The sequence below is a fragment of the Rutidosis leptorrhynchoides genome, chromosome 4 (assembly GCF_046630445.1).
Source record: "Rutidosis leptorrhynchoides isolate AG116_Rl617_1_P2 chromosome 4, CSIRO_AGI_Rlap_v1, whole genome shotgun sequence".
Taxonomy (NCBI): domain Eukaryota; kingdom Viridiplantae; phylum Streptophyta; class Magnoliopsida; order Asterales; family Asteraceae; genus Rutidosis; species Rutidosis leptorrhynchoides.
In genome coordinates this window covers 393,899,229-393,913,630 of record NC_092336.1, presented here as the reverse complement: position 1 = coordinate 393,913,630, position 14,402 = coordinate 393,899,229, and the positions used below count along the sequence as shown (strand labels likewise).

Genomic DNA, 14,402 nt, shown 5'->3' with positions numbered 1-14,402 from the left:
ATTAATTATATATTATATTATATTTATATATATAGTTAACTTGTAATTTTTAGTCCGTTGCGTCGAGCGTTAAGAATTGACTCTGGTCCCGGTTCCGGATTTTCGAACGTCCTCGCGTACAATTTAATATCTTGTACTTTGCGTTTTGAATCTTGTACTCTTGTGATTTCGAGACGTTTCTTATCAATAATTGGAACCTTTTTGATTGTCTTTTGTACTTTTGAGCTTTTTGGTCGTTTGCGTCTTCAATTCGTCGAATCTGTCTTTTGTCTTCACCTTTTATTATTTAAACGAATATCTCTTGTAAATAGAACAATTGCAACTAAAAGCTTGTCTTTCTTGAGGAATAATGCTATGAAATATATGTTCGTTTTTAGCATTATCAGTTACATTGAGGTTTTGCAAGCTCGGGTATCTTTTCACAAGAGATTTTGAGGTGAGTGGAATAATTATATGCGTAGGTATATAATGTATCTATTTGTTGTAGCGTAAAATGAGTAGTGTCGAAGTGTTAAGACACCACGTTTCACGTGATGAGTGAAGCATCGAGGTGTTAAGATGCCACCTAGGGGTGTGGTGTCGAGGTGTTAAGACCCCACTCCGTAAAATAATGAGTGAAACATCGAGGTGTTAAGATGCCACTCGGGGTGAAGTGCCGAGGTGTTAAAGTGCCACCCTAGGGGTTAGTGATACGAGGTGTTAAGTACCCTAACGGATGTTATGAACACCGATGGCGTTTTCGCGAGCGCCATTCCCTTGTACGATTGGTTAACCATGGTTATTGTGTTGTAAGTGTAAGCATATTATATTATTCGAGTTATATTTATATGCGTTGCTATGCTAGCTTGTGGTATTGGAGATTTCTAGCTCGTATTCGAGATTATAAGCTAATTGTGTTGCTAGCATGTATGCGGTGTTTGTGTAAGTGATTGCAAGTAGGTATATTATATATGTATGTGTATAATTATTGCATTCACTAAGCGTTAGCTTACCCTCTCGTTGTTTACCTTTTTATAGGTTCGGTTGTGGACAAGGGTAAGGGCATCATCTTGGATTAAAGATCCCGTTGTTGTTAGGGAACGCTTTTGGAGATATTAGCTTTTGGAGTTTGACCGAGACTTGGGTAGTTTAATCCCAAACACCATGCTCGTAGTGTAGTTTGGTACTTAAACTTTTGATGGTCGAAACTCATACTTTGTATTAAACTCGTAAAACGGCCGATGTGGGCCCTGCTTCGTAAAACTCATTTTATTAATAGAATGTGTTAGTTTTACATATTTGAATATGTTGTTAAAAGCGTTTTGTCTAATTATGTCGGGAAGTGGCCAATCTTTTGAAGACTTTTTGGACAGACCAGATCGGCGCGCCGCGCCATTTGCTGAACAAACATATATTTTTATTTTTTTTTGGTATTTTCCGCGGGTTCGATGGTGGTTTGGTTTGAGTTGTTACAGTTCTACATCATGTTCTACATAAAAATGTAGAACCAAGAAACAATGCATCTAATAACTAAAAATTAAAAATTGTTCGACTATCAATTTTTTTGTTCGGCCGCGTCCCAATTTTTGCTCGAATTTGTGAGTTCTCAGGGTTCTCAATGCAAAATTGGTTCTCATTTGATCCCTCTACTATATATATATGTATATATATATATATATATATATATATATATATATATATATATATATATATATATATATATATATGATTTTATATCTAAGGAAGTCGGCAACTACTCTTAAACTAATTAGTATATATGACCCGACCCAAGATCCGTGAATATGTCAATAGTATATAGACTTTCCCTAATTTATTTACATGTATGTATCTTCTTAATATTATACAGTAACTTATTTCTTTTAGAAAAGTCTAATAGACATGAATGCCAAGATTTTGTTTTTTTTTCTGACATATATTTTATCAAACTCACGGATTTTTAGGTTATACGTAGTATTTTTTTATTATTAAAAAATATTTAAGTAATGAGAAATTTATATTTTTTATCAATCTATTTATATCTGTTTTTTACTTTCAAATAATTGAAACAATGCTTATTGTATATAACGGAACCTATATTATTGTAAAGGATTAACCGTATAAAAAATGATACTTTTTAACGGTATTTTTAACATCAAATTATATTAAAAAAAATTTGATTTAAACCCTGCACAATAACATGTTCACAAACTTCAACGAGAATTAAAAATATATGTATATATTTTCGTATGTATTCTAAAACAAAGAAGCTAACATTTAGTACATATATATTAAATTAAATATTAAGAATTCTTTTGTCAATGTTGGATGATAAAATTTATTAACACCACGAGCTCTTATACTCAAAAGAACTTTTGAAATCTTTTAAATTTCACAGGCTCTTAAACTAAAAAAATAATTGTTTGAAAAAATCAGGTAATTTGTATTACGGGCTCTTAAACTAAAAAGAATAATTATTTGAAAAAATTAATTAATTTTGCACGATTTATTTAATTAATGTATGTCGACCAATTATATGATGTATCTTTGCCTAATATATAGATTTGTAATTCAAATGAGTTTGTCAAACAATTTACGCTCCTAATATATGAATTTTTATAATGATTAATGATTAATATTAACAAATGATTAAATTATATATATCATCTTAATAAAATAATAATTTCACACCTTCTTTAATCTTTATTTTCATCGTCCAATTCTACTAAAATTATAATCATATATCATATATTATAATTTATAATAATAACAATTATTATTATTATAAAACAAATTAGCTACATCAAATTTTGTTTAACATCTAATCACCTTACATATGTTATACGTTGGTGATTTACTTGGATTTAAATTATAAATTTTTTTTGTCACTGTTGGATGATAAATTTTGTCAACATCACGAGCTCTTAAACTCAAATATTTTTTAAAAAATTTTCAACATCACGGGCTCTTAAATAATTTTTATATTTTTCCTATTTTTTTATATCACTATTTTCATATCAATATTAACTGCAAAATACATTTTTTTGCACAGTTCTTTACACACCCGTGCAACGCACGGGTTCAAAAACTTAATATATATATATATATATATATATATATATATATTTTATTTGATCGGTGAAAAGTGTAGTTAGTGTAGAAATTAACATTCTTATATTACTAAAAGAGATAACCATTCGGGCATAGCTTGGATGGCCACTGAGTTGCTCCACCCAGCAACCCACCCGGGTTCAAGTCTGGCTTCGGTCGCTTGTTCAAAAAGGGAGGTTGTTGTGAGGGGTGTCTTCACAGGCAATTCACCAGGTAGCGGGTCTGGCGCTCAGCGGGCTCGTTCCCCCAGGTTTACCCTCTGCGGGGGAGTCCAAAGGATTCGTTCGTAGGGGGTCCTGAGTCACCAAAAAAAAAAAAAAAAAAAAAAAAAAAAAAAGATGGGAATCTAAGTCGTTTAAGGTTTCTCACGCAACACTAACAAATTTACAAAACTGTTCCCAAACAATGCTACATTTGTCAACTTCTTAGGGGTAAAAATTGTAACATTCTTATTTTATTAAAAAAACTTAAACAAACTTCACCCAAAATTTCAACGGTCTATATCTGGCCGCTCGCCACACGTTAAGTTTTTTCGACACCACCGTTCAACTCGAAATAATTTTACGAACACAATGCAACTAGCTATGCGCGAAACAGACGTTTTTTAAAAATCGTTAAATATTTCGGGCTATTTGTTATACACTTATACATATACATACACGTATAATGAACAACTCATATTACGCGATTTTTCTGACGTTAAAAACGTGCATGCCGTTAGATATACTAAGTACTAATCACGTGTATCCAAACACACCCGACGCAACTCATTTTTAACTCTATAAATACAAAACGCTACGTTAAATATGAATATACAATCCGGAAAGCCACGCGGCATCGCGCGGGCCGATCCGGATCTAGTTTTAATCAAAGTTAACACTTTAACCTGGATATACGGAGTATTTAACTACAATTATTTTGAGCCAAATTAATGTGAAGCAATCATCGGTCAATATAAATTAACACAAACATAAATATTATATCGTGTTTAATATGCGCTCACAGACATAAAAGAAAGAAAGAAAAAAAACTCTAAACCAGGTTATAAATTCATTTAACCAAGTTTTATTAGTTACGGAGTAAATGTAAAATTCTTTTAGATTGTTCAACTATGATACTCCCTCCGTCCCACTACAAGTGTCCACTTACTTTTTACACACAGTTTTAGGAAATCCCACTAACTTCATTCTCCACCAATCAGAATTCTTCTCTCTCCAGAATAACCTCTTCTCATTGGTTGATATACAAAGTGGACACTTGTAATGGGACATCCCAAAATGAAAATTTGAACACTCAAATGGGACGGAATACGACTTTTTAACAGCTTTCAGCACTCTAATTGACTTACAAACACTAAGACCATTCGTAATGGTGAGTGGTGTCACTTTTGGTGTCACTTGCCTTTTTGCACTTTTTTGCTGAGTATGACGTGTTACTTTTCTGAGTGGAGTAGTTGTGGTGTTACTTTTCTGGTGTTACTTTTAGTGGAATGATGAGGTGACATTTTATTTTTCTTTTTTCTGTTTTATTTAATTTTATTTATATTATTATATGATTATATTTATTTTTTAAAAATATTTTCAAATTCTAACGGCTATATTTATAACGGGTTTTTTTTTTTTAAACGGTTAGTTTTTTACCCCTATGTATACAACCACTTTTGAAGAATCGTCAAACTTTGACGACCTGTTGCATCGGGACGTTCCCGAAAAAACAAAAAATATTCAGGAATATTGGTACTATTAAAATTAGATATACCTTCCACAATTCGGAGAAATAATTGATGACTCATTCGATAACGTCTCTTAAATTTATTTTCGGGATACATTGGTGTCTCCGAAAAATAATCATTATATAATCTTATAGCAGCATTTCACGATCCCTAGCAATATAAACCCGGTTTCGAGGGAATCGCGAACTGCTTGCTTCTCCATCGACTTCTTCTTCAGTTAAACTATTAATAAAACTAACAATTTTTTCATCATCGGAATCATCATCAAGAATCTCGAGCCTCTTGTAAGTATCTTCCATTTAAAAAATAAAATAAAATTGATGTTTGTATGTTATTTGATTAAAATAAAAGAATGGAAGTAGGATTGATAAAAGTTTGGGTGTTAAAAAATCAAATAAATGTACATGTATATATAGAAAAAAATAATTACTGAATTTTTTTTTTTTTTTTTTATTACCAACGGCTATTTTAAACAGACGAACCAGAACCCGCCGCGTGTCACTAACACCCGTTACCCTCCCCGTTTCTTCTCCCCAAACGCCGAAGTGACGGCACCAAGTGCCGCCTTGTTACTTCATTTTCCGGCGTCACTTCCGGTACACGTCACCAAGTGACGGCGTGACTCTAGTCCGATACAAATGGTCTAATAAAAAGGTAGACAAAATCATCGACACAAACTGCAAAAGACCATAATGGAAAGAAATAAATCATCAGTCTCTAATGAAATAACTTTGTTGAATCCAAATTCAAAGCTTGAAATGTAGTTACAAGTTTCGAAAACAGAAGTGTCAACCATATTCATCACAAGAAGTTTTCATGAAATCGGTGAATCATCAACTGATATCGGATATAAATACACAAGACCACATTAACAACACGATTCATATGAATCTAGCTGTATAAGTCATCATCATCAGCTCCGCCAGCGGATGCAGCAAACGGGTCAGAAGCAGCCGCACCTGCTCCAGATGCAGCTTCCGGGAACCGGAATTCGGACCCAAATCCTCGAGACTGCTGCAATGTCTGAGCAAATGCCTGGTACTTTCGAATGTCAGCATCACTCACACTTCTACGAGCATACTTCATTGATTCCTCAAAGTGAGCCGCCTTAATTTCCGCAACCTCATCTTCATCCTCATCCATAGAGTCGGGATTCTCACTTTTCTTTCTTTCCTTCTCTATGTCCTTCATACCACAATCAACACAAAAAGTTTATTAAATCATGTCAAGCATTATAATAAATTAATAATTGCATGAATCAAAGTGTTTGTCATGACAAATTAATTACTGATTATGAAATATGAGATTGTATAATCAAATAATCAACCGTAACAAAACAAGCTGCAAAAAATTAAGTATGGATGTGCTTCGTTAACAGAAGCCAATGTTAAAAGGATAGCAATATATTTATGGAAGAATAATCTGTACAATGACAAACGTACACATCGCTGCTATTATATGACATGTGGATTGATATTTCCAATTTCATAATTGATAAATCCACTATAACTGTGCATAAGTACTTGTATAATACAACTAACCTAATGCACAATTGTAGTGGATTTATCAATTTTGTTAGTAGAAATATCACCATCTATATGATATTGGTCCGAATGTTTGTGTGTTTAAGTTGACTCCGGTTAAAGATCGACAGGTAAAATGACATCCAAATAATCATTTAATCATAATCAATTTCGTTGCAGCCACTCCTAACTAAATACTTGCCTAAACAATCAGATAATTACAATCACTTTCACTATACCTTAACACTACAAAAATTAATCTGCAACTTGAAAAAAATCCAATCAGATAATAAACCTCATATTCACGAACCTAAACACTACATAATATTATTCTTTACGGCTTATAAGCAATCCGATTAGATAATCACTAAAAAGAGATATTGTAGCTTACCTTTTCAATGTTTTCTCTGATTGCATACTTGCACGCGCGTTGGCATATCTCTGTAATATCAGCCCCACTAAAGCCCTGGGTATATTTAGCAAGAGCTCTCAAATCAACATCCTTGGAAACAGGGGACTTCCTCATTGCCGCCTTAAAAATCTGGTAGCGGGAGTCCTCATCTGGTAGCGGGATATAAATTAGTTGATCGAGGCGCCCGGGACGTAGTAGAGCAGGGTCAATAATGTCGGGTCGATTAGTGGCGCCGATTATAAAAACTGTCTTTTTAGCAGACATTCCATCCATTTCAGTCAACAGTTGATTAAGAACCCTATCAGCAGCACCACCTGCATCACCAGAACTACTTCCCCTCTGCAATAAATTATCATAATAACAAATATTCATGAAACCATAGCTAAAAAACTGGCAATCTTTGTGTTTGAAATAGAAATGGAGTAAATGATGACCTGAGTTGCAATGGAATCAAGTTCATCGAAGAAGAGGACGCACGGTGCGGATCCTCTGGCCTTGTCGAAAATTTCACGAACATTGGCTTCACTCTCACCGAACCACATGGTAAGTAGTTCGGGTCCTTTGATGCTAATGAAGTTGGCTTGACACTCGTTTGCAATAGCTTTGGCTAAAAGTGTCTTACCACATCCAGGTGGACCATAGAAAAGAACTCCTTTTGAAGGTGACATGCCGAATTTCTCGAATTTTTCTGGATGCTCCACGGGATATTGGACAGTCTATAACATTTCAAAGAGACAAATAAATTCAATTGAAGGGAAAAGTATGGCGATGATGTATAGTTTAAACCTATGTCACATGTTTATTGAAGTGGCACTTCACTCTGTGTTATGTATTTACTGCACCAAAATGCATCTTACTTTCAACCAATTGTCATAGTATGTAAAAAGAATTTTTTATTTCCCACTTTAGGCAACACACTTTCAATTTTCGACTGTCATATGCAACCAACCTTACAAAGCAGGTCAGACAGTAACATCGCACATCATCACTGTCGTATGCTATATAACGTTAATTACATACAGCGGTGATAAATTAGAAGTATGTCGGAAGCAATTGGATAAAAAAAAGTTTTTACATTTTGGTGCAACTAACCATGAAAATATGAGTTATTAGTCTATAAGGAAAACAGCTCTGAATTGGAAGAATGGAGCAAACAAGTCAAATCTGACCCAGAGGCAATTTTAATGCATGAAGGTATAGAACCCCCTGGTTCGTATCAAAACACAGAATACTATTTGCATAGTAAAAATATGGTAAGCTGTATCAAAACACACACTAATGTTTATATTAACTCAAAAGGTTTAAGAAAAAAATAATTCGATCAACCCGACACAGATCAAACCATTTTGATAGGCCACAACAAAATGCCCTTCTTACCTCTTGCAGTTCACGCTTAACATTTTCAAGACCTCCAATATCCTCCCAGCTGCAATTGGGAACCTCCACAACCTGTTTACAGTCCAAAGACAGTAATTTTAGTAGAACAAAAATAGAATTCACTCTTATGTGTGGTTAATATAAATGACATTATGAAGTATAAATAATTTATCGCGAATTGACATACAGTCTCACGCAAAGCAGATGGGTTGCTTGTTCCAAGAGCAGTTTGGAAATGTTCATTGGAGACAGCCATGGAATTCAGTATCTCAGCATCAATAGAATCGTCTTCCAAATCAATGACGTCCATTTTTTCTCTGATACACTGAAGTGCAGCTTCAGTGCAGAGAGCAGCAAGGTCAGCACCAACATAACCGTGTGTTTCTTTAGATATCTTCTCCAAATCAACCTGATGATTTATTTTTCATTGTAACTGATGATCAGTCAACTAATTGTGGCTACTTAATAAAACAAAACATTTGGACAAAGTAACTTACATCCTCAGAGAGTTTCATGTTCTTGGTGTGGATACGAATAACTTCAAGACGTCCAACTTCATCAGGCACGCCAATGTCTATCTCTCTATCAAACCTGCCAAACCTTCTAAGAGCAGGATCAATGCTGTTTGGGCGATTTGTGGCCCCCATTACAATAACATGTGCACGGGATTTTAACCCATCCATGAGTGTCAATAGTTGTGAAACAATCCTCCTTTCAACTTCACCATTGGTCTTGTCTCGTTTAGGGGCAATGGAGTCAATCTCATCAATGAAAATAATTGACGGGGCATTCTTTTCAGCTTCCTCAAACGCCTTTCGTAGATTGCTTTCACTCTCCCCAGCCATTTTTGACATAATTTCTGGTCCATTAATGCAGAAAAAGAATGCTCCTGTTTCATTTGCTACAGCCCTTGCTATAAGCGTCTTTCCAGAACCAGGGGGGCCATAGAGCAAAATACCTTTAGGGGGTTTCACTCCGATGGATTTGAAAAGTTGAGGGTGCCTTAACGGCAATTCAACCAACTCACGAATCTGAGCCATTTGTTTCCTGACACCACCTACATCATCATAACCAATCTCATCCAACCTGTCTTCATCATCTCTTTTAATGGGCTCACCCTCACAAAAGATTTCAGTGTCTGGAGCAACAACACAATACTCCCCTGGGTCGGTCTCGATTACCTTGAACTCTACAGATCTCATCCCACCTCTAACAAGAAAATGATCTCCTTTTCTTACAGGTCTATACGCCTCCAAAAAGTAGGCTGCATTGATCAATATAAGTTCAGTAAGACAACACTTCCATGGATTATATATATAAATAACATATAAATAAACAAACACTAAGTGCATACATAAATTGTATGACATATTGTATGACAAGGGTCACATGTAGCAAAGGTACTTAAAACACTAATAACTTACGTTTCAGATATGCATCAAATAAGTCCCCTGTGACACCTTCGATTGTGTCATCTAGAGGAAGAACATGGATACGCTTCCCATACTTCACATCTGGGCACTGATGCACAGATACAACATCTCCCAGACGAACCCTCAAATTTGTTCTGATAACCTTGTTCATTCTGATCTTAGGCTCATCGCAACTTTCATCAGCAAGTGCGATACAGACTGTATCTTTTCTTTTCTTACCCTGTAAAACAGATTAAGATAACTTTTATAACAACATTTCAAATATTTACATTTATCACCATCGCCAAGCAAGATACATAACAAGTTATAATACTCATATGTTAATAAACTAATGTGACTACTGACGCTTCATCTCTTAACATCTACTACATATTTCTGATAACGTTGCTACAAATCATGATTCCAACAAATCTAATATAAATACTCAATAAAACCCTAACATCAAAAATAAACATGAAAATTGAGAATAAATTGAAAACCTTGAGCAGGATAGTATCACCACGAAACAACTGCAGTTTCTCCATAGTGTTTGGATGCATTGCAACAACTGAATTATCATCGTTCACTGCTTCATCAACCACAAGCCGATTAGGCGATTTCTTTCGCTCTAAGATAGCTGTTGAAAAGTCCTTTTTCGCCGCCGGTTGACCTTTTCTGTAACGATCACCATCCAATTAGGTTATGAAAAGTCCGATTAAGCTATATACTGTATATCTCAAAATACTGTGAATTTGTATCTATTTATATGTATATATAAATTATAAATATAATGTAAAGTAATAGAGGTAATTTTGGTTGATAGTTGACTTACGGTTCCGATGATGAGGATTCCGGTTGATTGCTCATACTGAAACGACGACGTTTGATGCTCCGGTGAGGTGTGAATCTGATAACTTATTGAACACGATAGATGTGGTATATTGTTTGATCTCAAGTACTGTAGATTTCGTAATTTATTTATACGGAGTAATTGTAAAATGGTGTAAGGCTATAATTTCGCTAAACGACTGTTTCAGCCCTTCAAGTATTTAAGATATGCAAGGTTAGCTCAGTTTAAAGTTTTTTTTTCGTGACTCATTCACTTTTTTTTGTATCATTTTAGTTGTCGTGTGACCAAAATGTTATCTCAACGAGTATTTTTTATGGAGTGCCTTTTTCAACATAATTTTTATGCGTGGATCTTTAACAACAATATATACGAGCTAGATCGATTAATTACTAGATGGAAGCAATTAAACACCAAATCAATGTTACACATCCCTAGAGCCGCAGCTCCAGAGAGAGGGTTTCACAAAATGCTTAACCCTAAAATATGCATAAACTGGTGTATATAGGCCATGAATGACTTTATTCGTACGAACAAGCCTTCAATCACATATGCTTCTACAACTAACCAGTTTCATGCATATACATCAACCTAGGTGTATAACATAAATATGACAATATCCTAAACTATTCGCCAAGCGACGTACATGCATCGATAAATTCCCCCTTGAACGTTACTTGTGAATTGTTATAAACACCTCTTGCGAGCTTCAGTCAATCTCTGCAGTGATACTATATCTTCTTATTCTCAAGCTTCATTAAAGTTATTCTCGAATAAACGTTATGCAAGAACTTTGCACTTCAATAATTTTTAGTCATTGAATCCGATTTGGCGAATTGTTGTTTGATATTCTTGAAGAACCTTCAAATCTACTTGAATTTTATTACCCATAGCACCCTAGCTTCAAGATTCCACCTATGACTTAACATGATTGTAATCTTGATGAAATCTTCATACTCGATGACTCATTCAAAATCTTCAACTGTAAATCTTCCCCCTCACGGTTAGCCATATTCTAATATACGTTAATAGATTCCGTCTACATGTATAGGCGAAAGATGTAGAGGAGTCCAATCCATAAACAACAAATCCAAACAAATCATCACACATTCAAATTCACCAAGAATAACGTTCTAGTATCCTGTGATTGCATATCCAAAGCTATCAATAGATTCCGTCTACAAAGTGAAATCAACAATATATGCGGAAGATAAAAATTTAACTTTGTTGCCCATAAATAGTTGTATGCTCCCGACTACCCCATAATACTTCTCAAAAGCCTCATGTTCTTCATATTCACTCTCTTAAACTTATGAACTAAGGAGGTTGTATACAAGTTTTCAACATTTAAGCTTAAAGTAAAAAATAAAAATATGAAGAACAAATACCTTTAATTAACCCTAAAAAAACTTCTAGAATCTAATGAAATTTCGAAATTACATAGCTAAAAATTCAACTGTTTGATCATGACCAAAATTACACCACATCTATATCTGTATATCTGTTACCTTCATTTAAAATTTCAAGTCGATCCAACGGTAGACGAAGCCGTGGTGATTTTTCTTTTTTTTCGCAGCAAAGTCATGCCCTTCAAGACGGCTGACAACTTCGAAAACTTATATTTCCAGATTCAACAGCACGATCGCTACAACATTTTGACCACTGATAGATCTATATGTATAACATCTACAGTCCAATAATCAAGGAGATCCAACGGTTAACGAACATGTTACGAATTTTCTACCACAGTAGCTCCAGAACCTCCGAATTTTTAACAATTCTTTAACGTCTTCAACTTTAAACGATCGATTAGCTCGATTGTACCGCTCTGATACCAATTTGATAGCCATTATGCATGGATCTTTACAATAATATATAAGAGCTAGACCGATTAATAACTAGACGGAAAAAATTAAACACCAAATCAATGTTAACCAAATGATTTATTGATAACTAAACATTGTCGAACGATTACAATCGATAAATAGATAAACAGTGGTTGGCAAGGGATGATTTGAGGAATAAATAATCCCTTACACGTCCCTAGAGCCGCAGCTCCAGAGAGAGGGTTTCACAAAATGCTTAACCCTAAAATATGCATAAACTTAGGCCACGAATGGGCTTTATTTGTACAAACGGGTCGTCAGTCACATATGCTCCTGTAACTGACCAGTTTCATGCATATACATCAACCTAGGTGTATAATATAAATATGACAATACCCTAAACTATTCGTCAAGCGACGGACATCCAGAAAATGCATCAACAATTATTCATATTACTATTACTAATTACTATTTTATTAGTACAAAAATTATTTAATTATAAAATTTTAGCACGTATTAATTAAACTTCTCAACTTTCTCAAGTTACAAGTATTACCCGTAATGATTCATTTATTAATATGTATCAATACGACATCATTTTGAAAATAAAAATATGGTAGCATTGTAGTATTTATCCAACATATCTTAAATTTAGACGTTTGTTTGGACAAACGGAGTACATCTTTTATTCTTGTTATCGGGTCTTGTTCTAATTGTTATTTCAGTTCGTCAGAGTCCATAATTCCTTTAGAATTCAATTAAATGCAATGATGTATTTCACAGTTACTCCGTATCAGGATCATGTTCATCAAGGAGTGTAGCTGTACAAGTCATGTGTTACATCTCTCTCTCTCTCTACACACACACACACATACATACATACATACATACATACATACATACATACATACATATATATATATATATATATATATATATATATATATATATATATATATATATATATATATATATATATATATATATATATATATATATATATATTTATTATAACAAAAGCAATATTAGCAAAGCAATCTATTTAAAAGTTAACATGTCAAAAAAGTAACCCTTAGATTTAAAAGAAACATGTATTAAGAACCAATGAATTATATTAAATAGCATTAAATTAAATGCTAATATAAATCCAAAACCGACATAGTTTTCTTTAATACCCTTCCTAATTTCCGTAAATTAAAATTAAGTTTATCAAATGTGGAACCACAATTCCTTTTCCTATAACTACTTCAAATTTAGATTCTTATAATAGTTTCCAATTATATTACCATTCACCAATCCCATTTAACAAACTAAAATTACAGTTATAAATACATACAAATTATGATTTTTACATTATATAACCAAAGTTTATGTTTATTAATTACAACTCAATTATATACTACTACATGTCAATTAATTTACACCACCATTGAAGATATGGTGTATCCAATTTAGTCTCCAATTTAGTTGGTACTAACTTCACTCCCCGCCATTGACAAACACACATGTCTATGTAATAACTTGAACTGTTCATTACAATTCCAATATACTCAAGTATAATCGTTGGTCGTTACTTACAATTGATATACTATCTACGCAGTATACTAAATTTGCACACCGTTATTAACTTAGATTTAAATAAATGTATGATACAAAACACATTTCATCGTCGACTTCTCACAACAAAAGGAAACGTCAATGCAATAACGACAATGAAGATTCATAATTAGGTCTCACATGCAGTGAAAGATCACCAGCTGATTTTCTTCTTATTTAAAACGTTTTTCATCACTATTCTATATACAAGGGTGATATTATTAATTAATGTATATTAGTTTACATTCTATTTATGTTTATAATATTTATTTGTTTAGGTAACATAATTAATTATAGGGTTTCATTAGCATTATTGAAAATTCACGATTACTTTCATAGACTAATGACGTTAAGTAGTCTATTATCAAGCTTTGACAATCTCATCTTTATCGTAAACATGTTGCTACGATTATGTCTTTTGCGTAAACAAACAATTACTATATACAACTTTAAATGTTATATGCTAATTAAAAAACTATATTATTAAGTGTTACTATATTTGAATTTGTCTCCCATACTACAAACTTACAAAATTTATACCTATCTGTAGCTAATATAAACTTATATTTTGTCACCAAATAAATTTCATA

At 33.5% G+C, this 14,402-nt stretch overlaps 1 protein-coding gene across 1 annotated transcript; it reads right to left on the bottom strand.

Annotated features, from left to right (window-relative positions):
* Positions 1-5,514: 5,514 nt before the first annotated feature.
* On the bottom strand, positions 5,515-10,486 carry LOC139844060 (cell division cycle protein 48 homolog). Its single transcript, XM_071834273.1, has 9 exons — positions 10,376-10,486; positions 10,044-10,218; positions 9,556-9,784; positions 8,629-9,395; positions 8,319-8,540; positions 8,132-8,203; positions 7,189-7,470; positions 6,734-7,093; positions 5,515-6,004 (listed from the first exon to the last, which is right to left on the bottom strand). Exons 1-9 carry the CDS (start codon positions 10,408-10,410, stop codon positions 5,711-5,713), a joined length of 2,436 nt encoding a protein of 811 aa, XP_071690374.1. The 5' UTR covers positions 10,411-10,486; the 3' UTR covers positions 5,515-5,710.
* Between the last annotated feature and the right edge of the window lie 3,916 nt (positions 10,487-14,402).

Excerpts from the sequence above, each read along its gene's own strand:
- LOC139844060 (XM_071834273.1), bottom strand. The coding sequence starts at position 10,410 with ATGAGCAATCAACCGGAATCCTCATCATCGGAACC. Across the intron at positions 8,541-8,628 it reads ACATGAAACTCTCTGAGGAT|GTTGATTTGGAGAAGATATC; the intron begins GTAAGTTACTTT and ends ATAAATCATCAG. Across the intron at positions 7,471-8,131 it reads TTAAGCGTGAACTGCAAGAG|ACTGTCCAATATCCCGTGGA; the intron begins GTAAGAAGGGCA and ends GAAATGTTATAG.